Source organism: Euleptes europaea, chromosome 6, assembly GCF_029931775.1.
Source record: "Euleptes europaea isolate rEulEur1 chromosome 6, rEulEur1.hap1, whole genome shotgun sequence".
Taxonomy (NCBI): domain Eukaryota; kingdom Metazoa; phylum Chordata; class Lepidosauria; order Squamata; family Sphaerodactylidae; genus Euleptes; species Euleptes europaea.
In genome coordinates, this window is record NC_079317.1 from 17048683 (window position 1) to 17076428 (window position 27746).

The following is a 27746-nucleotide window of genomic DNA, read 5'->3' on the forward strand; positions in this document are numbered from 1 at the left end:
CAGCTCTAATGCAGAATTTAGGTCTAACTCATGGGGAACTTAGATTGCATGGGACCAGGGGATTCCCCCCCCCCATAAAACAGCCATATCACTATCATCTAGGGCAGGGTCCCCCAATCTTGTTGAGCCAGTGGTTCGCTTTTGCAGCTTTGAGCATGGGGAGCGGGTGACACTGCAAAATTGGCTGCTCTGGGTCAGCTGACCTCAAAAGTTTTAAGAGGTTGCAAGTGAAGCATCCTCCTCTATTGGAGGCAGCTGTTTCTGAATGGGTGATCCCTGCAGACATTAAGGTGACATCTCCAAACTCAAGGGCAACCTATGAAGCTGGTGGGAAGTAGATTGAGCATGGACAAAAGAAAACACTTCTTTACACAGCAATTAATTAAAATGTAGAATTCGCTGCCAGAGGATGTAGTGATGGCCACAGGCATAGATAGTTTTAAAAGGGGATTGGACTGATTCTTGGAGGATGGGTCTATCAGTGGCTACTAGCCACGGTGACTGAAGGGAACCTCCATGTTCAGAGGCAGTAAACCTCTGAATACCAGTGCCAGGAGGCAAAATCAGGGGAAGGCCTTCTGTTTAGCTTGACCGGATGCTAACCCCTCTATGGTTATGCAGGGCAGGATTTTGAACATAGCATACCCAGACAGGACTGTCCTTGCTCTTCTGGCTCTATCGATTCATTAGCTCCTGCCCTCTTGGAATGCCGCTTTTATGAGGAACTTCGATCACATTATATCTCTCCCCTTTTAATATATAAATCTAATGCCTCTGTGTCTGACATAACACTTTTTAAAAAAAAAAAATGACAGGGATCCCAAGGCTACATTGTCAGTGGCAAGATTTATTTCAGTCCTTATATCCCTCAAACATTAGATTTATGCTGCTCAAGATCAATGGATCAAGGAGCTTCTACGGGATAAAGGAAATCAGGGGAAGACCTCGGCCTCTATGCGCTGTTGTCGGGCCCTCCAGACAAACTGGTTGGCCACTGTGTGAGATAAGATGCTGGACTAGATGGTCTGATCCAGCAGGGCTTCCACTGAATCCAAATTGTGCTGAACCCACTGAAATCAATATTCTTAAGCATGCTTGTGAGCCTTGCATGCAAGATCTGCAAGCCCTTGTACTGTTGACATGACTCTGCTTATTTTTTTTAACTGGAATTTGCAGTAGTTTTGTTATACTAAATTTAAAAAGCCCTCCTGTTCACTTAACTTACACTGTCAAATCTGGGCCCAAAAGAACCTGCAGGACCCGTTTGTTCACAGAGGTCCCAAGTTTCAGCCTCCAATTAAATTAAGCCCTGGGCACAACATTCCTATCCTCCTCTGCAGCTAGGAGCCTGTGAACTTCCATTTCAGTACATTTGTCCTCAAAACAATGAAAAGTACAAACAATAAGGATTATTCCACCGGAAACGTCCCCCGTGCAAACCGCCCGGAAATGAATTCATGTTTGGCAAGAACACAGCACAATTCATTTTAATGGCGTTCCCAAAGGAGATGTTCCTGGTGGAATGTATGGAACCAATGTTTATCATCTCCTTTCCTCCTTCCTCTTCCCACTCTCACCCCCCCTTTTTTTTTTTAAAGGAAAGCTCCAGCTATAATTTCAAAACTTTGAGGGGCTCCAGGGAAAAGTTAATTACGAGTTTGCAAATGACTCAGGCGAACAGCGTAACGGAGGTTTATTCTCAATGAGCTTCATTTGCATGACTAATGAATAGGAGATTGTGCACAATACCTGTCTCACATCCTGGTTCGTAATTACCGTCAAAAGCTGCAAACCCAGCACCAGGGGCCATAATGAATTCTCCATTCAGTGGAAGGTACTAAGCAGTAAAACAAAACAAAGGGAAGCAGCGTTCGGAGGCCTTTTGAGGCTTGACATTCCACCATCAACAACATTCCTACACGGCTAGTATTTTACCACCTACAATGAACTTCAGTAGCATCCATCTATGAATCCAAAATTACTATCCAGAATTAGACTTACCAGTAGCTTACCTGCTTCCGCATTCCATTCCCCTTGCTGGATCAATGGAGCAGCAGGAGGGAAAAATGGGGTTGGACACCACGACGTCACATCCAGGTGACGCACATCCAGGTGAGCACCCGGAAGTGACATCACAGCTTCCATGATACTCTAGGACAGAGGTTCCCAAACTTCTCTCCTGAAAAGTGGTCACGGAGCACTAATTTTCACCTAGCACCTATATACGAAACTGAATGACAGTAGTATTTTTCTTTCCCATCTCTTCACGGAGCACTAGGAGATGCTTCACAGAGCACCAAGTGTTCCTTGGGGCACAGTTTGGGAACCTCTGCTCTAGGAATTCCCCCAGTCTCTATGGTAAAGAGAGTGGAGAGATTCCTAGAGTGCCATGGACACTGGCACATCACTTCCAGTTGTTCACCTGGATGCGATGTCATGGCATCCGTGGTGCTCACTCTTTCCAGGCTCCGCCCCCGAAACGTCTCTGGGGTCCCTAGTGATGAGCTGGCAACCCTATTCACAATAGTACAAAGACTAGGATAGTAGCAGACATTTGGTTAAAAAAAATAGGGTTAATTTTGTGGTACAGATGTCTAAGTAAAGTGGGGGATTTGATGTACCGAGGGCCAAACTACATGTTACGTATTGCATGAGTTGCCACTGGGTAGGGCAGCCATATTGCAGATGCCAGTCCCTGGAAGCAACTCCTTTGTAAAAGCTCTGCAAGACCTGATTCAGACTGGAATCATAGTGGGGAAAGGTGCTCCTGCCTCCCCTGCATGTTAATACGTTCCCCTGTATAAAAACCAAAGAATGTGCATATGGAAAGTGAGCAGGTCAGCAAGAAGGGTTCTAGCACAGGGTCTTCTCTGCCTGTGCAGCATGATGCTCCTTCAAGCTAATGTTATTGTTCAAGGGGGGGGGCATTAAAATGCCAAAAAAAAAAAAAACCCCACTGATTTCTAAAGGAGAGTCATGCAGCATAATTTTTCAGAATCTGTAACTCAGCTCTAGGACAGCTCTGAACAGGAGTGGAGGCGGGTCATGAATGCTGTTCCACTACTTCTGATCTTCACGGTTCAAACATCTGTATCAAGAGAGAAATCCTGATTGCGACAGCTTCTCAACCACAGTTCAACCCTGGAATCCTGCAAGAATCAATTCGGAAGTATTGGAGAGTGCCTGAACTAACACATGAAGCTGCCCTTATACCAAACCAGACCCTTGGTCCATTAGGGTCAGTGTTGTCTACTCTGACTGGCAGCAGCTCTCCAAGTCTCAGGAGGAGGTCTTTCACATCACCTACAAAGTCCATGACACCCTATGCAATGTTGCTTACCTTTACCCCTCCTGAGAGCCAGTGTGGTGTAGTGGTTAAGAGCAGTGGTTTGGAGCGGTGGACTCTAATTTAGAGAACCAGGTTTGATTCCCCACTCCTACACATAAGGCAAGTTGGGTGACCTTGGTTATTCATAGCTCTCTCAGCCCCACCGACCTCACAGGGTGTCTGTTGTGGGGAGGGGAAGGGAAGGTGATTGTAAGCCAGTTTGATTCTCCCTTAAGAGTGGAGAAAGTCAGCATGGAAAAAAACCAACTCTTCTGTTCTTCTCAATCCCTTGGCTAAAACTCTAGCTCAGTTTCTACTAGGACTGCGGCAACTTTTCCTTCCTCCAGCCTTAACACAGCCCTCTACCCAGATCTTTGTGCTGGACTCCTTCACCTGACCCTGTCCTTCAGACTGTGTGATGCCCCTACACACAGACACACACAGAGACACAGACCCACATACTTGTTTTTGCCTCATCCTCCTCTTCTGCATGTTTATTGATCCACAGTGCTCCAACCTTTTCTCAGTCTTCTGAAGATCCTGGCACACAGAACACCTTGGTGGGGTTGTTTAAAATCTCTTCTGAAAACCACCCTTTCCCACCAAGCCCTTGACCTTAGTCTGCATCCCTAGCTGAAACCAGGCTAACGGAAACCTAGCTGCATTTGCTCACAATTATTGTCCTGGATCCGACCCTGAAGTATCCCTGTGCCTGGAAAATCCTATAAGCAGGAGCCTACAATCCCCGGAGTTGTCCTGGGTATCCCTTGGCTCGCCTCTCACGGCCTTTCTCATTTCCACCACTTTTAAAATTTGCACTGCAACTTCCTCAGGGCAGAGACCTCCACGGTTTTTATTTTGCTTATGCTCCTCTCCATGCTACCCTGCATCTGGTAGTTCTGTCCTTTTATACTTGTGCACCAAACTCTGTCTCTCTCTCTCTGTGTGTGTGTGTGTGTGTGTGTGGCAGGGTATTTTCGCTGATGCTGAATGGACTTTGTTATGACCTGAATCAATCATCTTGCATCAATTGTTCTGCATGGAAATGGTGCACGTGCAGAATTTAAAATCCCTCTGTTGCTGCATTGAAAACCTTAACCTGCAGTTAAGAATGCTGTTACCCTGCACTTTATGTGTTAAAAAATATCCCTAAGAAAGCACTTCCATTTCCCAGCATGTGTATGACCACCAGTCCCCTTCTATGCATGTGTTGGGGGCTACAGGCATCTCTTCTCATTAGGGTTGCCAACCTCCAGGTACTAGCTGGAGATCTCCTACTATTACAACTGATCTCTGGCCGATAGAGATCAGTTCACCTGGAGAAAATGGTTGCTTTAGCAATTGGAGTCATAGAATCATAGAGTTGGAAGGGACCACCAGGGTCATCTAGTCCAACCCCCTGCCCAATGCAGGAAATTAACAACTACCTCCCCCCACATCCCCAGTGACCCCAACCCTCTTCCCACCATGCAGGATCCCACAATCAAAGCACTCCCGACAGATGGCCATCCAGCCTCTGCTTAAAGATCTCCAAAGACGGGGACTCCACCACCCTCCGAGGCAGTGCATTCCACCATCGAACAGCCCTCACCGTCAGGAAGTTCTTCCTAATGTTTAGGCGGAATCGCTTTTCTCTTTGTTTAAATCCATTACTCCGTGTCCTAGTCTCTGGAGCAACAGAGAACAAGCTAGTCTATGGCATCGAAGTCGCTCCCCTCTCCAAAACCTGCCCTCCTGAGGCTCTGCCCCAAAAACCTCCCGCCAGCAGCAAAGGGGGACCCGGCAACCCTCGTTCTCATTCACAGTTGGCCTCCCTAAGGTCTTCAGTAATGTGTGTGTGTAAAGTGCTGTCCAGTCACAGCTGACTTATGGTGACTCCATAGAAGTTTCAAGACAAGAGACATTGCGAGGAGGTTTTCCATTGTACGCCTCCACAAGGGCTGAGAGAGTTCGGGGAGAACTGTGACTGGCCCAAGGTCACCCAGCAGGCTTCGTGTGGAGGAGTGGGGAATCAAACCCCATTCTCCAGAGTAGAGTCCTGCTGTTCTTAACTACTACACCCTGCTGGCTCAGGTATTCAACAACAAATGATATGCAGTGATACTACAACATTTATTTATTTAAATAATTGTACCCCACTTTTCTCCCCAAATAAGGAGCTAACGGGGCCAACGACACCATTCTCCCCTGCTCCATTTTATCCTCACAACAACCCTGTGAGGTAGGTTAGGCTGAAAGTGTGTGAGCTTCCATGCCAGAGTGGGGATTGGAACCTGGATCTCCCAGATCCTAGGCCGACACTCTAACCACTAGACCACCCTGGCTCTCAAAGGTCAAGCATAATCAAGATTGTAACAGGTGATTTATTATTGCATTTACCACATGTGCCTCCTATCCAGATGAACACATTAACACATGAAGCTGCCTTATACTGAATCAGGCCCTTGGTCCATCAAAGTCAGTATTGTCTACTCAGACCGGCAGCGGCTCTCCAGGGTCTCAGGCAGAGGTCTTTCACATCACCTACTTGCCTGGTCCCGTTCACTGGAGATGCCGGGGATTGAACCTGGGACCTTCTGCATGCCAAGCAGAGGCTCTACCACTGAGCCACAGCCCCACCGCCAAGAAGCTCTGGGAATCATAATGTGGGGGAAGGAGATCCCATTTTGTCCTCATGACAACCCTGTCAGGCAGGCTGATCTAAGAGACGGTATGGCAACCCAGGTCTCTCCCCGTACCCTAAGAACAGCCTCTCCCCGTACCCTAAGATCAACCGCAAACTCTAACATTCTCTTCCCCGCAGTGGCCAATCAGTTGCTTCCAGGAAACCCCCAAGCAGGGCATGAAATCAACAACCCTCCCCAGCTGTTGCCCCCTCCCAAACAGCTGGAATTTCCAGCAGCAGGCTGTCTCTCCTCCCGGAGGTTCTCTTTTGCTATCGGGCCCGAGAGCCGCTGATAGGCCTCCCTGAACGCTTGTCTCTAATCCGCTTTTAAAGCCTTCTAAGCCAGTGCGCCTCCATCGCTCTTATCCACTGCGCCGGCTCTCAGAGAAGGAATCTGATAAGGAGGGAGAGAGGAATTAAACATTCTCAAAGGCAGAGAGGGTCTTTATTAAAGGTAGCCAGCTATGCAGGCATTTGCCTTTCCGAGCCAGAGGAACCTTTGGGGGTTTTTTTATCCCCCACTTTGCTGTGCCTGAAGCGTGCCGGAGCTCCCCGGCCGCCATGTCACTGGCTGCACCAGAGAGCATGACGTTCAGCGGTGTGGAAGCACCGGTGACTGCCTGCGCAGAGGGCTCTCGCTGGCAATCAAGCTGTGTGACGACAGCGATTGGCCATGGCGTTGAGCTCTCCTGCCTTTCCCTTGGCCATAAAATGATGCTGAGTGCCTTTTAGCGAGCCTGGCGCTGATGGGAGGGGAGGGGGGGACACTGTGAACGGAAATGCGGGGCTTTTAATACCGAAAGTTTCCTGCAAGGTTCTTTAAACGAAGCCGCATCTGGGATTAGAGACGGAAAGGGGAGGCAGGCAGGCAGATTCCACTGTCATCCCGTTAATTGCTTTCCATCTATTTATTTTTTAATCTCTCTTGATATGCATTTGCCAGCTCTGGCCTGCAGGCGGCAGTGGTTTTCTAGCACTCTCAGCATAGAGAAACAGATGGTGAGAATTCCTTCTTCTTTTTTTCTCAACTAGGGATGAATGGTGGGGGGTGTTTAAGGACGAGGGTTTGCCAATATCCGCTGGCTACAAAATCCGGTTGCAGAAAACACACAGGCTTTTTTCATACGAAAGGGAAAGTTGGACCTGATCGAATGACTTTCAGGAGGATGGAAACCGGCACAGGAGCCCATAAATCCTTAAGGGAAGATGCTTGTCACCCAAGCAATCGCACAGAGAATGTGAAGAACTGCGGCTCAGAGCCAGAGCACATGCCTTGCATTCAAAAGGACGCAGGTTCAATCTGTGCCTTCTCCACTTTTTTTTTTTAAGTGTCTCAAATAGAGTTGCTGACAACCTGGAGCAAAAATGTGCTTCCCCTTTAACAGGTGATGTTTAACCAGCTGGTGCTATTTACCTCTGTGGCATGACAAGCTGCAGCGGCCCATTTCCATCTATTAAGCTACTGTTGAAAGTATTGGTAATTAGGGTTCCCATTTGCCCAGTTATGGAAGAAGAAGAAGAGTTGGTTTTTATATGCTGACTTTCTCCACCACTTAAGGAAGAATCAAACTGGTTTACAATCACCTTCCATTCCCATCCCCAAAGCAGACACCCCGTGAGGTAGGTGGGGTGGAGAGAGCTCTAATAGAGCTGTGACTAGCCCAAGGTCACCCAGCTGGCTTCATGTGTAGGAGTGGGGAATCAAATCTAGTTCACCAGATTAGCCTCCGCCGCTCATGTGGAGGAGTGGGGAATCAAACCCGGTTCTCCAGATCAGAGTCCACCACTCCTAACCACTGCTCTTAACCACTATGCCACGCTGGCTCCCAATTGCCTGCCAATTAACCGGGCTGCCTGCTGCCCCTCAACTGGTCAGCGGACAGAAGCAGGCCAGGTGAAGGGGGGAAGCGATCTGCGCGTGGGGTGTGATGATGTCACTTCCGGGTTTGATGGGGATGCTCTAGCATTCTCTTCCCCAAAACTCTATAGTTTCCATGGAGTTTTTTGGAGGGCAGTGCTAGAGAGTTCCATGTGATGCCAGCACTTGTGGAGTAAACGCGGAAGTTACATCATCGCGCCATGAGTGTGGATCGCCACCCCTAGCCTTGCCTTCACCAAGCTCCCATATAACCTTTCAAGAGTCAGTGTATTTATTTACTTAGAATCATAGAGTTGGAAGGGACCACCAGGGTCATCTAGTCAAACCCCCTGCACAATGCAGGAAATTCACAATTACCTCCCCCCCACAACCCCAGTGACCCCTACTCAATGCCCAGAAGATGGGAGGGAAATCCCTCCAGGATCTCTGGCCAATTTGGCCTGGAGGAAAAGTGCTTCTTGACCCCAAAGTGGCAATCGGCATTACCCTGAGCATGTAAGAAAGGGCCATGAGAGCCAAATATTGACGCAACCCTTCCTGCCCTCCGTCTCATGTTCTGCCTAAGTTCACAGAATCAGCATTGCTGACAGATGGCCATCTATCCTCTGATTTAAAACCTCCAAAGAAGGAGAGCCCACTACTTCCCGAGGAAGCCTGTTCCATTGAGAAACCGCTCTGTCAGGAAGTTCTTCCTGATGTTCAGCCGAAAACTCTTTTGATTTAATCTCACCCCGTAGGTTCTGGTCCGACTTTCTGGGGCAACAGAAAACAACTTGGCTCCATCCTCTATATGACAGCCTTTCAAACACTTGAAGATGGTTATCATATCACCTCTCAGTCGTCTCCTCTCCAAGCTAAACATACCCAGCTCCTTCAACCTTTTCTCCCCAGACCCCTCACCATCTTTGTTGCCCTCCTCTGGACATGGTCCAGCTTGTGTACATCCTTCTTGAATTGTGGTGCCCAAAACTGAACACAATACTCTAGGTGAGGTCAAACCAGAGCAGAGTACTTACTTCATTTCTACCTTGCCTTTCACCCCAGAGGGCACCCAGAGCAACTTACATCGTTCTCCTCTCCTCCATTTTATCCTCACAACAACCCTGTCAGGTAGGTTAGGCTGAGAGTGTGTGACTGGCCCAAGGTCACCCAGTGAGCTTCCATAGAAGAGTGCGGTTTTCCCCCCAAACCTCAGCCTCCCAGATCCTAGTCCAACACTCTCACCACTGCACCGCACTGCCTCTAGTGCATCTGACCAAGGGAGCTTTGACTGTTGAAAGCTTACACCCAGGAAATCTCATTGCTCATTGTAAAGAGTCTGCAGGTAGCAGATGAAAGAAGTGCTACATTTGCAAGTGACTCCAATCTTTTTTTTTAAGATTTACAATATTTGCATGTGTTAAATCCCAACATCAAATACAGATGGCTTGCAAAAAGATTATATGCATACCTGTCATTTTAATGAGGAAAAATGATATTGACACAGGGTGTTGAGGGAAAGAAGCTCTGAAATGAATATTCAGCCCCTGGGTCTCTCACAGTGCAATCCTAAATTGTGTTATACCTTTCCAAGTCCATTGACCTCGACTGTCTGTAAAGGGTGTAGCTCTTTTTAGGGTTGCCTGGTCAGAGTCTTAAAACAGACCCAGGCACAGACCTGGGGTTGCCAGCACCAGGTTGGAAAATACCTGGAAATTGTGGGGGTGAAGCCTGATGAGGGCTGGGTTTGGGGAGAGGAGGGGCTTCAAAGGGGCTTAATGCCATAGAGTCCACCTTTCAAAGCGGCCATTTTCTACAGGTGGAATGATCGCTGTTGCCTGGAGATCAGCTGTAATCCCAGGAGATCTCCAGCCACCACCTGGAGGTTGGCAACCCTATGCAGATGACATCCAGTCCTCATGCCAGAATTCAATCCTGATCCTAACAATGCAGTATTAGAAGGGAATCTACGCGCACCTCTCGGCTTCAACTAGCTGCTCCATCTTACCGTACTCTGTTTATCCTTACCCTTTTCACACCACCACGCTGGCTTGCTAATATTAACACAGCGATACATCTTTCTGTTCCCTCCTGAGAAGTCTTAAGATACACTCAGCTGTCAGCCTCCTTCTGCGGCTGTCCGTAGCTGCTGCCATGGCAGTGCTCATAAATCTCCGTGCAGGGCACCGTGACACCGACCCAGCATTTCAGGAAGAATCTGCCTTCTTGTGATTTATAGCGGGAGCTTCAGGGAGCAGGAGAGGAGGAGAGACTTTCTAGGATCCCTTCTCACTCCCACCACCCACCCTGCCAACAGAAGGCAGGAAGCCTTGTTTTTGCACAGCATGCATGTGTCAAGCGCCGTCTGGTCGCAGCTGACTTTCTGTGACCCCCTCAAGGGGTTTCCAAGGCAGGACCCAAACAGAGGTGGTTTGCCGTTGTCTTCCTTCTGTGCAGCCACTCTGGACTTCCTCGGTGGTCTCCCATCCAAATACTAACCAGGGCCAACCCTGCTTCGCTTCTGAGGTCTGACAAACACTTTGTGGGGCCCAAAACTGGACACTGTATTCTGCATTGGGTCAGACCTCACTTGGAATACTGTGTCCAGTTTTGGGCTCCACAATTTCAGAAGGATGTTGACAAGTTGGAGCGTGTCCAGAGGAGGGCGACCAGAATGGTCAAAGGTCTGGAATCTATGCCCTATGAGGAGAGACTTAGGGAGTTGGGTTTGTTTAGTCTGGAGAAGAGACGGTTAAGGGATGACATGATAGCCATGTTTAAATATTTGAAGGGATGCCATGCTAATGAGAGAACTAGCTTGCTTCAGAGACTAGGACACAAAGTAATGGATTTAAACTAAGAGAAAAGCGATTCCACCTAAACATTAGGAAGAACTTTCTGACGGCTGTTCGACGGTGGAATGCGCTGCCTGGGAGGTGGGTGGCATCCCCGTCTTTGGAGGTCTTTAAGCAGAGGCTGGATGGCCATCTGTCGGGAGCGCTTTGATTGTGGGATCCTGCATGGCAGGGGGTTGGATTGGATGGCCCTTGTGGTATCTTCCAGCCTTGTGTGCTTTTGTGATTTTTGTGACAAGATCAGGCTATCCTGGGCCATCCAGGTCACAAGTAATACAGCTCAACGATGCCTTAGGAAGCAGTACAGTCCAAAGTAACCCAGGTTCAAATTCCAGTACAGGCAGTGGCGGACTGGCCAGGGTGTCAGCTTGCCCGATGGCAAGTGGGCCCTGTGGGCCCCTGATGAAATGGGGCCCCTTAGACATTAGACAATATGTTAAAAATGTTAATGACCTTTTAGTAGCTTGAAAATATAATAGAAGTTCCAATACTATTACTGTATGCAACTAAAATTTTAATTGTACCTTTTTTCCACTTGTGCATTTTTTGAAATTTTTATTTATTTCTTATAAAAATTAAATGATAGCCTTATAGTTGTGGGTGGGCCCCCTTTGTCTCCTGGCAACCAATATTTTTAGACCCAGTCCGCCACTGGGTACAGGTTATGTGTAGAGATGCTGAGAATTTTCATAGAATCATAGAGTTGGAAGGTGCCACACAGGCCATCTAGTCCAACCCCCAGCTTAATGCAGGATCAGCCTAGAGCATCCCTGACAAGTGCCTGTCCAGCCTCTGCTTAAAGACTGCCAGTGAGGGGGAGCTCACCACCTCCCTAGGTAGCTGATTCCACTGTTGAACTACTCTTACTGTAAAAATTTTTTCCTAATATCCAGCCGGTACCTTTCCTCCCGCAATTTAAACCCATTATTGCGAGTCCTATCCTCTGCTACCAACAGGAACAGTTCCCTGCCCTCGTCTTAAGTGACAGCCCTTCAAATACTTAAAGAGAGCAACCATGTCCCTCCTCAACCTCCTCTTCTCCAGACTAAACATTCCCAACTCCCTCAGCCTTTCCTCAGAGACCTTGGTCTCCAGGCCCCTGGTCATCCTCATCACTCTCCTCTGCACCCGCTCTATTCTGTCCACATCCTTTTTGAAGTGAATTTTGCCATAAACTTGCTTGACAGTTGACCTCAGTGTATTCAAGGTGTTGAATGGACCACGAGCCAATCGCCCAGCCTGTTCAATTTATGCCAAACAGTCACGGATACTTGTCGAACAGGTTCGCATTGCGTTTTAGCAAAAATGCTACCCATTCAAACTGATCAGTGGCCATTAGCATCACTAGGAGCTACTTAAGCCAAGACTAAAGGGCAAGATTTTACTGAAACAAGGCATTTATTTATGACTGATTCATATGATTTGTGACTGACTCAATCGTTTATTTAAACAATTGCCTCCTGAGTGGAACACTTATACAGCAAGGGAAGGAGATAGTAAAACTCGATTGGGCTGTGTAAGAACGTGCATGTGCCAAAAGTCAATTGCATTGTAAGGCATGGTAAGGCATGAAGATGGTGAAGCAGCATGCTGAACTCCCATGAATGGGTTGATGAACACATGAACTGATTGTCAAAAAAAATCAGTCCCCCCCCCCTGTTTGCAACTGGTCCTATGTCCCAGCAATGTTTGCGCTGTTCTGGTCAGGCAACCTTGTGATGGGGTATTCTAGGATGCCAGGAAGACTAACCAGGGATCAGAATCTGATAAAATTGCATTTTGAAACACTCCTTTAGCTGTTTTTAGTTAATAGGAGTTGAAAGGAGAGAAGCCTAATCTAAAGAATACTGTTCCCTATAGCAAATGGCCAGCTACCCCGGCATCATGTGTGTGCAAGTAACAGGACATAGCTTCTACAGAAGAGACCTGTAAATGCGTCCTGCTTCTTGAAGAGCTACAAGAAGTGTCAGACAAAGGGCACAGGAAGAGAGGAGGGGTCCGAAAGAAGCTCCCAGGCTAACAAAAAGGCCATTTATGCATGTCTTTTTCCTCGAGGTCACCTTGCCAAATACTTCGGAGCTTTGCCTTGATTATGCATGCATTTTCTGACCATCAGAGGTCACCTCACTCTCCCCATGCTTTTCTGCGCATATTGCCCAGGTTTTATGGATGCCAGCTAAACACTAGGGTTGCCAGGTCCCTCTTCGCCACTGGCAGAAGGTTTTTGGGGGTGGAGCCTGAGGAGGGTGTGGTTTGGGGAGGGGACTTCAATGCCATAGAGTCTCATTGCCAAAGTGGCCATTTGCTCCAAGTGAACTGCTCTCTATTGGTGGAGATCAGTTGTAAAGCAGGAGATCTCCACCTAGTACCTGGGGGTTGGCAACCCTACTGAACATGAATCCAGAAAGCACAGGCAAAATGCGCGGAAACTTGAGGGGAGAGTGAGGCAACCTTTGATGGCTGGAAAATGCGTGCATAATTAAGGTAAAGCCCCGAAGCAGTTGGTGGGGTGACCTCAAGGAAAAAGCAGTGCATAAATGGCCAAAGAGGTGCATCCCATTCATGAAGGAGGAAACATGTATAAATATCTAGAGCAATGTAGCACCCAACAATGCTGAGTCACCCTACTCCCACAGTTTTCACAGCTTATTCCACCTTCCCCCGACTGTACCCACAAAGTAGAGAGGAACTGATCAAACACCTGGTTTTCCCTCCGAACAACTTAAAGTCTTCAGAGGTTAACTGAGGCCCATTATCTGTAACTACTGTGTCAGGGATGCTGAATCTCTCAAAGTGAGGTCTCAAATTTACTAATAGTTTCCTTGCTCTTTGTGTCTGATAGAGCATCAGCCTCCCAGAAACTGAAATTATAACCAACTGTGACCAGATACGGCTTTTTTCCTTGAAGAAAAATAAGCAACATTTCCCCCATGATCTGATAGGGCAACACATGTGGTAGAAGAGTCTCCATCAATTGTAGATGCAAATATCATTAGCTGGTGTCTCACCTTCCTATCGGAGACAAGTTATGAATTCATCCCTGGCCAATAAACATTCTCTAGCCCTCCTAAGGGAGCTGCAGATGCCAGGAATTATACATTAATTTTGTGCACAACTTCCTTATGTAAAGAAATTGGAACTGCTTGCTACTCTAAAAATACTGTTCCACCCTGCACAGGGAGTTCATCGCTAATTAGAAATATGATTATGCTCCCAAATGTACCCGACTCTTATCCTCAGGACACCCTTTCAGTTTTATTTCGTTGACTACCTGAAGCTGGATAGGTCCAGATTCACTGCCATTGGATGTAGATGTTTCGCTAACACTATTAATCGATCTGGCTGTATTTAATCTCCACATTATAGTGCTGTAGGCATGTTAGCATGCATGATAATCTCTTTAGAGCATTCAGAAGGGGTTTTAATATTATTTTCTTGCAAAGCTATGGTCTGATAACACGTTGGCTCTATGACCATAGGTGTATTAATTGAATAAGTCTACTCCCACTGCCAGAAGTTCTTTCTCTATCCGGGTGTGCGTTGGAACAGTCTCTGTTAGAGCTTTGCTTGCTCATAAAGGCAAAGAGTGATGATGTCAAGTCACAGCTGACTCATGGCAGCCCCATGAGGTTCTACCTCATGGAGTTATCAAGGCAAGAGATGAGCAGAGGTGGCTTGCCATTATCTTCCTCTGCACAGCAATCCCAGTCTTCCTCAGTGGTCTCCCACTGAAGTACTGGCCACAATCAACCCTACACCAGCGTGGTGTAGTTGTTAAGAGAGGTGGTTTGGAGCGGTGGACTCCGATCTGGAGAACCGGGTTTGATTCCCTGTTCCTCCATATGAGTGGCAGAGGCTAATCTGGTGAACCGAGTTTGTTGCCCCTCCTACACATGAAGCCAGCTGAGTGACCTTGGGCTAATCACACTCTCTCAGCCCCACCTACCTCACAGCGTGTCTGTTGTGGGGAGGGGAAGGGAAGGGGATTGTAAGCCGGTTTGATTCTTCCTTAAGTGGTAGAGAAAGTCAGCATATAAAAACCAACTCTTTTTCTTCTACTACTACTTACCTTCCAAACTCTTATACAATCCAGTAAAAGGACCACAAGTATGTGCTTCTCGAGCCTTTTATGCATGGGTGTTTCCCTCATGGTCACCCCTCTGATGATTTTGGGTCTTTGTTTTGATTATGCATGGCCGTTTCTGACTGTCGGAGGTCGCCTCGCTCTCCCCCTGTGTCTCCCTGCATTTTGCCCACATTTTCAAATTTGAGATTTGGGGAATATATAGATGACCCAGACTAGCCCAATCTTATCAGATCTGGGAAGCTGAGCAGATTTGGCCCTGGTTTATTTGTTTATTAAAACATTTATATCTTGCCTTTCCTATTGGTTCAAGACAAGTTTACTATTTATGAGTTTACCCGTGACTACCATTGACTCATGCCCTTTGTAGGGGGGGGGGAGAAAGTGTTTTCCCTGTCTTGATTTGGCTAGAATTCAGATCTTAACAGTAGCAAGGGGCAGATTAAAAATAAAGTGTCTTATTCCACAGTGAGATTCTGCAGATGCATCACTATTTAATCAAGAATTGCAGTCTTCACAGAACACTAATGAATATTATTAATTGGAGTTAATTGCAATGCAATAGATATGAATAGATATAATTACTGTTTATAAATATTTTATGTATTTAAGTTTATATACATGTATAACTTTATAATCTATGTGTGGATAAATGTGTTATGTTTAAAGATGTTTATATTTTTACAAATATCAAGGCAGTTGCAAATTTTCCATAGCAAATTCATAGGGTTTCTGCCGTTCAGGGGGAACTGACCATATAGCAGAGGCTGGGAAATCACTCCTTCATGACGCCATCCTTTGCAGCAATAAGGTAAAGGTAGTCCCCTGTGCAAGCACCGGGTCATTACTGACTCATGAGGTGATGTCACATCACGACATTTACTAGGCAGGCTATGTTTACGGGATGGTTTACCATTGCCTTCCCCAGTCGTCTACACTTTACCCCCAGCAAACTGGGTACTCACAGCAGCAACCCAAAGCCGTTTACACGTGCCGCCTTACGAACATTTTGTAACTGAGGAAAAGGATTATATCTCAAAAGCAAGCAGTCTCTCCAGATCCATCAGAGAGGCATTGTGGGTCCCCTCAGTTTCAAGAATGGGCCTTTCACGGCAACTCCATGAATTAATGTCCTCCAAAATGTCCTGTTAATAACCGCCTTGCTCAGTTCTTGCAAACTGAAGACCATGGCTTCTTTGACTGACTCAATTCATCTCATGTTGGGCCTTTTCCTACTGCCTTCAACTTTTCCTAGCATCAAGGGGTAACTCTAGGGTTGCCAGGCTCCTCTTCGCCACCGGCGGGAGGTTTTTGGGGTGGAGCCTGAGGAGGGCAGGGTTTGGAGAGGGGAGGGACTTCAATGCCATAGAGTCCAATGGCCAAAGCGGCCATTTTCCCCAGGTGAGCTGATCTCTATCGGCTGGAGATCAGTTGTAATAGCAGGCGATCTCCAGCTACCACCTTGGCAACCCAAGGTAACTCTGTTTAGGGTGGCACTGTGAACAGAATTACTGTCTGCATAGGGATCAGATCTGACTGAGCCCACCTTGATGAGCTTTATTAACAATGAGTATCAGACATCTTTTGTCATCAAAACCTCACATTACCCACCATTTTCTCCCTGCCTTCCTCTTCCACACAACCACTTCTGGGACAGAAAAGCCACCCGAAAGTGAGCAAGGTTTTTGAAAAAGTATCTTAATTCCAACTTCACACGAATTGAATATTACTTCTTTTCAGGGTGTGGTAGCTTCTCCCCTTCCTGGAGAACATTCACAACAATCCCTTTTAACACATAAAAATGGAGCAGAAACACCACTTTCCTCTTCATATAGGGTTGCCAACCTCCAGGCAATAGCTGAAGATCTCCTGCTATTTCAAATGGTCTCCAGCCGATAGGGATGAGACATCTTTTTCCTGTGGCTCTGTTCCAATATTGAACACATTAATAGACTCTGATATTGACTTATTTATTGCTTGAAGATCTGTGATATCCCGTGGAGAATAATAATATTTATTGGATTGCATTGTGTAAAATTTTGTATCTTGTTGTACTCCTATTTTGTACATATTTTGTATATATATATATTTTTTTCACTATTGCACCTTATAAAATTCACTTTAATTTGCTTGAATATTGTTATAGTGCTGTTTTGGGTTTGCTCAATTATCCTTACAGCACTGAGCCTTCTTGTCTTGTGGTTAACCTCCAGGCAATAGCTGGAGATCTCCTGCTATTTCAAATGATCTCCAGCCGATAGGGATGAGTTCACCTGGAGGAAATGGCCACTTTGGCAATTGAAGTCCCTCCTCTCCCCAAACCCCGCCGTCTTCAGGCTCCATCCCCAAAACCTCCCACTGGTGGCGAAGAGGGACCTGGCATACCCTGTCTTCATAAACATGAATGAGCCCTCTAGGGCAGAGAACACAACATTCAGGACCGCGTCTCCTAGTACACCCCCCAAAGGACATTATATTCCGCAAATAATAACTTGTTAGTGGTCCGCTAGCTCTCATCTCATACATATGCAGTTGGAAAGGTTTTATTGCCGGCTTCATAAAACAGGAATGTTGCCGGTTCTAGTGAATTCTCTTTAAAGCTTGGAGTTGCCAGGTTTGCTCATCACTAGAGACGGGGCCTCACCACTCTCTCCTCTCCCAGAAATAGCGTTAAACCACTCTGCCATGCTACGAGGCAGAGCTACAAACAAAATAGAGGTCTATAAAATGATAGAGGTCTATAAAATTATGCATGGTATGGAAAGAGTGGACAGGGAGAAGCTTTTCTCCCTCCCTCATAATATTAGAACGTGGGGTCATCTGCTGAGGCTGGAGGGTGAGAGATTCACAACTGATAAAAGGAAGTATTTCTTCACACAAGGCAGAGTTAAATTGTGGAACTCCCTGCCCCGGGATGCGGTGATGGCTGCCAACTTGGAAGGCTTTAAGAGGGGAGTGGACATGTTCATGGAGGAAAGGGGTATCTATGGATATTAGTCAAAATGGATACTAGTCATGATGCATGCCTATTCTCTACAGCATCAGAGGAGCACGCCCATTGTATTAGGTGCTGTGGATCACAGGCAGGATGGTGCTGCTGCAGTCGTCTTGTTTGTGGACTTCCTAGAGGCACCTGGTTGGCCCCTGTGTGAACAGACTGCTGGACTTGATGGGCCTTGGTCTGCTCCAGCATGGCTTTTCTTATATATTTATGTTCTTAAAATTGTCTACTCCCTCACTGAATCAATTCCCCTTCCTCTGTCTGCCCCCTTCCTCAGCCAGTCCTCAACTTCCTGCACCCTGTGTTTTTTTCCTAATCTTTCTTCCCCCTCTGAAAGGTGACTGGATGCTGGAGCAGCTCTCCCATACGCTCAGGGATGAAACAGCTGAGTGGAAAGTCAGCCACTCTCGGGCAAGTCAGCCTCCTGTCTGTCACTAGAGTTGCCAACCTCCAGGTACTAGCTGGAGATCTCCTGTTATTACAACTGATCTCCAGCCGATAGAGATCAGTTCACCTGGAGGAAATGGCCACTTTAACAATTAGTCTCCATGGCATTGAAGTCCCTCCCCTCCCCAAACCCCACCCTCCTCAGGCTCTGCCCCAAAAGCCTCCCGCCAGTGACAAAGAGGGACCTGGCAACCCTATCTGTCTCTATGGTGTTCAGTCCCAAGAGATTAGGGGCATCCTTTCAGAATCTCATCAACAGTCCCCAGAACATAGAGATTAGGCCAGGTATGCTAAGGAGATAGAAATCCTTTTAATGATTAAGCTTAATGAACTTTACTGAATGAACAGAACAGACAAAAAATATCATACCCTGTAAAAATTACTGGGCATATGTTTCAAACTGTAGCTTGATAGATTATTTAAAAAATCAGCAGTGCCAGAGCAAACAAGCTGTGCTGGCATACGATCTGGAAGCAAATGAAGGGTCTCCTTCCCAAAACCAAGCAATTATGTAAAGATTTTTAAACTTCTTTGAATGGGATGCAAATAGGTTTGATTGGCTGGCTACCAGCAGGAGAGGACGGGTCAGAGAAGGGGGGACCGGATGATGCAATGCCGACGGCATAATGTCATTCCCCATGAATACCTGGAAGTGATGTCATGTTACTGACATGATGCCGACGTGACATTCTAGGATTCAGACAAATGATTAAAAACAGTGTGATACCACAGAGTTAAGGCCAAACTATAATGTTAGATGGCAGCTGCTGGGAACTAAGTGGGGGGGAGGGAGCTTCAAAGAAGTGCTCCCCCCAAAATGCACAACTGCTCAATTTGTTTCAGTTCAAACTGAACGTCTTCAGCAGCAAAGAACTGGCACAGGTTGAGAAAATAGTTGGCTCAAAATATCCTTTGGGATCAGTTGGAAATGAGGGTCATTTATTTACTAAATTTTTCTGCCCTGATAATAATATGTACCTCCCCCGAAAATCTGAACCACAAAGTGCAAGCCGTTACCGCATCAAGTTTTTACAACGCTTTCCGAAACGTTTCATTCCCGGGTGTTCGCACCATTTTCTGTCCATTTGGTGTTGGAAACATTTTGCAAACGTTTAATATGAGTGTTATCTGCAGACACTTTTATGGCAATTTATTAGAAAACTCTGTTTCATTGAAGGCTTTGCAGAGGTGCGAACGTGTTGAAGACGCTTCATTTACCCGCACCTCCTCCATTGTACACTCCCGCTTTTGCCCGTTTCCCCTTCACTCCTCCCCCTCACTTCCCTCTTCTCGAGGCAGCCATTTTTCTTCCATTTTTCTCCTTTAAATGTTTTAAATTGATCTACTGGTACTAGCGTTGGGACACTGGAGCGCTGGAACAACCATCCCTGTTGTGCTGCGCATGGTCTGTACAGCATTTCCCTAATACTACAGTAATTTTTACAGAGGATCATGTGAGTGGTTTTCCCGGCATCCAAAGAGGCACATGGACATCAGTGTTATCTTTTATCTAGCCCAAACAAAGACATTGGGGAGTTACTGAGGGGAGTGGAGCACTCACAAATTTGATCGACAGGTTCACCAGGTTTTTGAGAACCCTAAGCCCACCACTGGAAAAAGACAGTCATGCTAGGAAAAGTTGAGGGCAGCAGGAAAAGAGGAAGACCCAACAAGAGATGGATTGACTCTATAAAGGACACCACGGGCCTCAATTTGCAAGATCTGAGCAAGGCTGTTAATGGTAGGATGTTTTGGAGGACTTTGATTCATAGGGTCACCATGAGTCGGAAGCGACTTGACGGCACTTAACACACACACAAGCCCACCATACCCCCCCACAATATGCCTGTTCCCTTTTGTGATGCCTTTATTACTAGTGAAGGAGCATTGGAACTATGGACTGACCCCCCCCCCCCCATTATTTGCAGGTGCACACAAAATGGCATTCTGACACGAGAATCAGGCAAATGGCATTATCACATGAGAATTAGGTATAGGAATAAACTAATCTAATCATTCAAAACAGGTGAGGCAAGTGAATTCACAGCCAATCACATTGCTCTTTTGCACTAACGCACCAACGCTACCACACATGTGCAAACAGAAAAAAAGAGCGGGGGAAGGCAGACGTATCCATGATGCGGTGCTCCCCCGCGTTCCCCCCGCTGAACTTTTTGCTCTAATTTGGGAAGTGTGAACTGGAAATGAAGCATATTAGGAACAATTAATTCCCGGCAAAATAGCAAAGTGTGGTCAGGAAATTTGGATACGAATCCAAAACTCACAGACCAACCATGATGATGATCAGTGGTAACTACTTGGTGCGGTAACGGCCACAGTTAAAACAAGGCATATACATTATATCAGGGCTTCTGTGTCCAAAAGACTGACAAGGAATTAATGCTTTTATTTGCAAAAATAAAAAAGACTGCTAAACTTTGGGAAAAGCAAACTTAACACCTGCCATAAATACTTAGTATATGATGTGATATGGGAAATTTTAATAGCTGAAAAAAATAACTGCTTAATTTAAACCACTCAAAATGGCTTGTATATGAATAGCCACGTAGAGTAATGGATCCTCTGTTTATCATTTGTTGACACAAATAAGAGATTATTTTATTATATATATATATATAGACACATATAATAATATCACACACACACACACACATACATACATACAAAATAAGTGGCCTTTTAGTCTTCATAAAGCTTATCTAAAATGCTGTGATTGTCCAATATAAATAATACATTGCATTTTAACTTCTTTTTGTTACACCTCACTGACCTGCTGAAATCCTTAATCCCTTGCTATATTGTAATACCCTGTACTGTGATATAGAATGTAATTATTGTCAGCCTATACAAATAAATAATTTTTTAAAAAAATCAAAAGGAGAGAGCACACCAACCAGTAAATGGAGGCAGGGAAATAAACAGGATAGAATATAAAATATCCAACAAAACCCACAGGTCCCCCACAAGAAAACCAACCTGCCCAAATAGCAACACCACATCAGCAGTTGCAACTATCCAATGCAGCATCAATTAACCAAAAGCTTGTTAAGAAAAGAGGGGAAGGGGAGACCACTAACTTTGGGGCGACCAGCAAAAAGACTGCTGTATTCGGCCACTCACCATAGCTCTAAAGATGGTAGCACATGGGACAACACCAGTTGACCTAAATATACAGCTGGGCTCACATTATAGAAGGTGTTCCTGCAGGCAACACCAGCGCTTTGAAATGGTCCCAGACAGAAACTGGATGCCAGTAAAGCTGAGCCAAGATCTATGGAGTATTCATGGCTATTAGTCTTAATGGATACTAGTCATGATGCACACCTATTCTCTCCAGGATCAGAGGAGCATGCCTATTACATTAGGTGCTATGGAACACAGGCAGGATGGTGCTGCTGCAGTCATCTTGCTTGTGGGCTTCCTAGAGACACCTGGTTGGCCACTGTGTGAACAGACTGCTGGACTTGATGGGCCTTGGTCTGATCCAGCATGGCTTTTCTTATGTTCTTATGCAGTGTCATCAAACTAGTTCACTATCAGTGAAAAGAATGGGCTTAGACTGGAGTAACTCTCCTTAGGAATGCACTGTGAGATACCAGTCAGGTAGCCATGTTTTAACCAGCTGAAGTTTCTGGGGACCATTCAAAGGTTGCCCTGCATAGAGCACATTATAATATTCCTTTCTGGAAGTTAAGAGAACACATGTAGAATTGTGGCCCCTCAGGTTACCCAAGCAAGGACTGCAATTGGCATAACAGTCTAAACTGATAAAAGACACTCCCTGCTATATCCATGCAAAGAAGCAAAAATAGATCCAGAAATGCATTCAAAACGTGAACCGAAGACTTCAGAGGAGTATAATCCTATCCCAAACAGTATGGAGACCACATCCCAAGTCAACTGCCCCCTCAGCCAACAGAACCTCTGCATTAAGCTTCAGTTTGTTTGTCCTCATCCAACCGATCACTAAACACCAGATAATTATTGGTTTAATAAACTCCCTGCACCCTTAAGATCTGATGGAAAAGAGAGGCAGAACTGAGTGCCATCAGCATATGGGTGCCATCATGCAGGGCTGCCAGCAAATAGCTGGCACCTGCAGGAAGATGGGGGGGCAGGGACATGGGGGGCACCGTCACATTGACAACATGATGTAATTTCCAGGTCGAACCTGACCCAAGATCTATGCACATTCGAATGTACCCCTGCAGGTGTGGCAGCCATGTGGAAGGGAAAGTCTGGGTCTTCCCCGTCCCACCCAGATGGGTGCCATTTTCCCTGCCCCAGTCCCCAATAGCAGCCGTTTCCTCCCTGCTTTGCTCTGATGTTCCCCAAAATATCACAGCTGAGCAGATTTGGGAAAGAGTGCAAGGGTAACCTAGGAGGTTTACGGAAGCACCATGAAGCTTCGGGAAGCAGGAAAACAAACCTGCTTGCCAAATAGCACCCAAGCTGGGACAACCAACTCATGCATAAGTGCCCAAGGTGAAACAAACTCTTGACACTGGTAAAAATAAGGCTTGGTGAAGTGAGGAGCACAGGTACAAGTGCAAGGAAAGAAACAATCAAGTCTGTGGTAGAGTACAGCCTTACATGGTTTGGTACCAGGGTATTTGAAGGAGCCCTGTGGTGCAGAGTGGTAAGCTGCAGTACTGCAGTCCAAAGCTCTGCTCACGACCTGAGTTTGATCCCGACGGAAGTTGGTTTCAGGTAGCCGGCTCAAGGTTGACTCAGCCTTCCATCCTTCCGAGGTTGGTAAAATGAGCACCCAGCTTGCTGGGGGTAAAGGGAAGATGACTGGGGAAAGCACTAGCAAACCACCCCGTAAACAAAGTCTGCCTAGAAAACGTCGGGATGTGATGTCACCCCATGGGTCAGGAATGACTCGGTGCTTGCACAGGGGACCTTTACCTTACTTTTTTATCTGAAGGACTGTGTTCTCCCATATGTTCCTGCCTGAGAATTAAGATTACAGGGAGAGGCTTTCCTGATTGTCCCGCCAGTCAAAGAAGCTCATTTGGTGGCTACACAAGAGAGGGCCTTTTCTGTGGCAGCCCCATAATTATGGACAACCTCCCCAGGGAGGGGTGTCTGGCCCCCTTCGCTTTTGATCTTTAAGAGGCAGTTTAAGGTGGTTTTATTTAGGATCGTATTTGAGTAAATTGCTGGCAGCCCTAAACTGTGATTTTAAATTTGGGGTTTTATGTATTTTATTTAACATATTTGATCTATACTGTAAGCCACCTTGAACTCCATAAGGAAGTAAAGCGGCTAATAAGTGTTTTAAATATATGAAACAGATAAATAAATACAGCAGCAAACTGAGCAGAGTCATTTTTGTTGCTCAGAACAGAAAGCTGAATAGATCCAGGAAATGTGTGTTGTGATGAAAGTGTGCATGTTGGTTAACATCAACATTCCACCTCAAGGTCAGTCTTTTGCCAAGGCCATTTATTCATGGAAGGTTTTGCATTGGATTTGTCACTCTATAGATGCACATTTTCCCCATCTGAATTCTCAAAACTCTGCATGGCAGCTTATTGTTGAGTTTTGAGAATATGGATGGGGAAAAAGTGCATCTAAAGAGTGGGAAATCCAATGCAAAACCTTCCAGGAATAAATGGTTTTGGGAAATTTGCACAAACTTTGCCTGTTTTGATACCCTCTGTCAAAGGTAAACAAGCATCCAAATCATCTGATCACTGACTGGAAGAATCTGTTTTTGAACATCCGTGACATTCATCTGGAATTACTATTTATATGTGAATAACAACATTCACCAGATTTAAAAAATATGTTTTACCATATTTATATGCTGCTTTTCTTCTGGAACACACGACTCAAAGAGGCATGCAAACATCAAAGGCGTAAAAAGTCATTTAATTCATTAAAATTAAATAATTTAACATTCCAACGCAACAAAACATATCTGCTCACACCTCTGTTACCACAAAAAATTCAATGGCCTTTTTTGTACGGGTTGTTTTTGTTGGATATGCTGCTCTCTTGATACACAGCATTTGCAGTCAAATTTCCAAATCACTCTGCACAGGTGTCTGAAACTGACAGACACTCACTGTGAAACTGACCAAATAAGCAGCTTCATAGGTAATTTGTGATTATTTCATGGTTTGCATGGTTTAGCCCAGGGGTGTCAAACTCATTTGTTACAAGGGCCGGATATGATATAAATGTCACTTTGTCAGGCTGGGCCACGTGTACCATAAAGTTTAATGTCAGGTACCAGAGATACAAACTTTATAGAAAATACAGGCAAAGCCAATTAATGATATTATTTTTACTGTCTTTTTTACTTAAAATGCTAACATGCTTAACATAATTAACACTCTCATGGTATTTTCTCTTATTTAACAGTCTTTAATTTGGGGAGGGGCTGAGGCTCAGTGGTAAAGCATCTGCTTGCCATGCAGAAGGTCCCAGGTTCAATCCCTGGCATCTCCAGTTAAAGGGACTAGGCAAGTAGGTGATGTGAAAGATCTCTGCCTGAGACCCTGGAGAGCCGCTGCCGGTCTGAGTAGACAATACTGACTTTGATGGACCAGGGTCTCATTCAGTATAAGGCAGCTTCATGTCATCAATCATTGACACCCACCCCAGGTCTTTGGGAGGTGGTTGCCCGGCTGGCAAACCCACAGCAGGCTCAGCAGCCCCGATTTGGAGGGGGGTGGCTACCTCGGCTGGCTCACTGACTGAATAAGAGTTCTCAAGTGGCCGTATGTTTGACACCCCTGGTTTAGCCCATCATGATCCTCTTCCTGCATTCCTATTAACACTGGAATAAACCCTGTAATTTAAAAATGGGCAAAAGAACATAAGAACATAAAAATGGCCATGCTGGATTACAGCAAGGTCCATCAAGTCCAGCACTCTGTTCACACAGTGGCCAATCAGGTGCCTCTGGGAAGCCCACAAAAAAGACGACTGCAGCAGCATTATCCTGCCTGTGTTTCACAGCCCCTAAGATAATAGGCATGCTCCTTTGATCCTGGAGAGAAGAGGTATGCATCATGACTAGTATCCATTTTTACTAGTAGCCATGACAGGGCTCAAAGTTTTCTTCCTTCCAGGAGAAATAATAGCAGCTTGCAGAGGGTAGATTTGATGGGCAAAAATCATGCAGGTAAAAAGAATCAAACTCCCTCTCCGCTCTCTCCACTGCTCCAATTCAAGCCGGAGCCACGTGTGCCTGAAATTTGCTGTTAAAGGATACTCAGAGATCCCTGCTCTTCACCTGGTCTATTGTGAGCCGTCCTTGTCAGAGAATCACCCCTTCCACCACATTCCTTAGACCTCTATACCCTTTGCCCTCTAGACTACTACGAAGAACTGAGGATGCACTCCATGAAAAATGTCCCTCTTATCACCTGTTTGGAGCCCTTGCTAGGAGAAAAGTGGTTTATAAAAGGGTTTATAAGAAAGGGTTTATTTTTTTAAAAAAAAACCCTGACTATCATTAAAGACTGCACAAGCAGTCATCATACTCTGGTGACCTGCAGAACTTTTCAAGGACTACTTAATGTCTCTTCCCAGCAATGAACACCAACACTTTCATTAGAAAGGGTTCTTTGCCTTGTCTCAAATGCTGTATGCCTTTGAAAAAAACAATTTTTTTTGCAGTGCCACAAAAAGGATGCCTGGAAAGAGAGACCATTAGACAGCCCGAGCCGGCTTCCGGCTGTCGTTTATTCTTACACAACCTGATGGAGCGATCTTCCAAATGTTGGGCTACTGCCAATAGTGCAATAGATGTTCATTTTGCTAGGAGCACTGCTGCTAAATGACGTATCGATCAAGTTCAGGGAAGGTAGGGTTCACAGCAAAAAAAAAAAAAGAGTGATATTTATATGCCCACCATTTTTTTAAAAATTTTTTATTTTTATTTTTTTGCTGCTGCTCAGGGAAAAATAAACTTCTTCCCTTCACATATGCAAGCATACTACCTATAATGACAGAGTGGGGAAAGAGCTCCTAGCCTTTACTAAACACTGTGCAGTATTCTGAACAGACACTGCTTCCGCATGGGGTTTTCCCCAGGCATGGACAGCAAGAAGCCCCTGAAATGAAGCTTGTGTCCAATCTGGGCAGGGCTTTTCTGGCTCCTCTTTCCCCACCCACCCCCTTTCCTCCTGAGAAAATATAAACCTCATTTTCTCCAAAGTAAAAAAGGAAAGCGTTCTGAGCTGCAGGTACAGCATTCATCTGGATGCTCCCCCATAGCTTAGATCTGCATCGCCCCACAATCCAGCCTTTCCAAAGGTCTTGTGTTTCATTACTGACCAGTACTGCAGCAATGCTGGGAAAAGAATAAAAACCCTCCTAGCTGGATTGGGAAGCCCCGTGGCACAGAGTGATGAGCTGCAGTACTGCATTCAAAAGCTCTGCTCGTGACCTGAGTTCGATCCCGACGGAAGTTGGTTTCAGGTAGCCGGCTCAAGGTGGACTCAGCCTTCCATCCTTCCAAGGCCAGTAAAATGAACACCCAGCTTGCTGGGGGCAGAGTGCAGATGACTGGGGAAGGCAATGGCAAACCACCCTGTAAACATAGTCTGCCTAATAAACGTCGGGATGTGACATCACCCCATGGGTCAATAATGACCCCATGTGTGGACAGGGGACTACCTTTACCTTTTTACCCAGCTGGATTGGGGGTTTGTGCCCAGAAGGTAAGATCGTTGTATTCTTTCCCAAGCCCAAAAGAGTTTGCTCATTTTATTTAAATTCACTCTCCTATCTTTCTACCATACTACGTACTCCCAAGTTTCCACCCCAAAATGTCTCTGTTTTTATACCCTTTATGCAGCCCTGCTCCTTGACACAAGATTGCTAGTTTCACGTGATGTACTGATAGGTCAGCAGACTATACGATTACGTCACACAATGCTCACGATGCTCGTTGCTCACGATGCTCTTCCCCCTACTCACTCCAAATTCACTTGACTCATCTTCACACCATCTCCAAATGGTCAGGGGGAGCCATCCCTGAACACTTGGGTTGCCAGCTCCGGGTTGGGAAAGACCTGGAGATTTGGGGGGTGGGGGGGTGAAGCCTTAGTAGGGCAGGGTTTGGAGAGGGAGGGACATCAATGCCATAGAGTCCAATTGCCAAAGCGGCCGTTTTCTCCAGGGGAACTGATCTCTATTGCCTGGAGATCAGTTGTAATAGTGGGAGAATCTCCAGCCACCACCTGGATGTTGGCGACCCTACTGAACACCCCAGTTCCCATAATCACACTGCATTTGGGTAGCCTTGACCATTGGTCCAGGTTGTCATTCTGCAGCATACTATCGTGCCTTAATGACAACGCGACCATAAAATCCATCTCCGAACCGCTCGATGTGAAATCATTATCTTCCTTGCCTGTGATTCCAACCAGCATCCTGCTATTTTAGATGAAAAGGAGGAAGCGGAGAAGCATCCAGCCCTTAGGGCTAGCAGGGAACATTTCGATTGGTTAAGGACAGAGTC

The 27746-nt window shown here is 45.9% G+C and overlaps 1 protein-coding gene and 1 non-coding gene across 2 annotated transcripts in view; one reads left to right on the forward strand and one right to left on the reverse strand.

Moving 5' to 3' along the window:
* The window catches only part of AMN (amnion associated transmembrane protein), a 78612-nt gene that overhangs the window by 22554 nt on the left and 28312 nt on the right, over nucleotides 1-27746 (reverse strand). Inside the window, exon 4 of the mRNA XM_056850684.1 lies at nucleotides 1750-1837. Within this exon, the coding sequence (XP_056706662.1) occupies nucleotides 1750-1837 (88 nt within the window). The remainder of the gene's footprint in view (nucleotides 1-1749; nucleotides 1838-27746) is intronic.
* On the forward strand, nucleotides 24650-24721 carry TRNAG-GCC (transfer RNA glycine (anticodon GCC)). The gene has a single exon. It is a non-coding gene; the product is annotated as a tRNA-Gly (tRNA).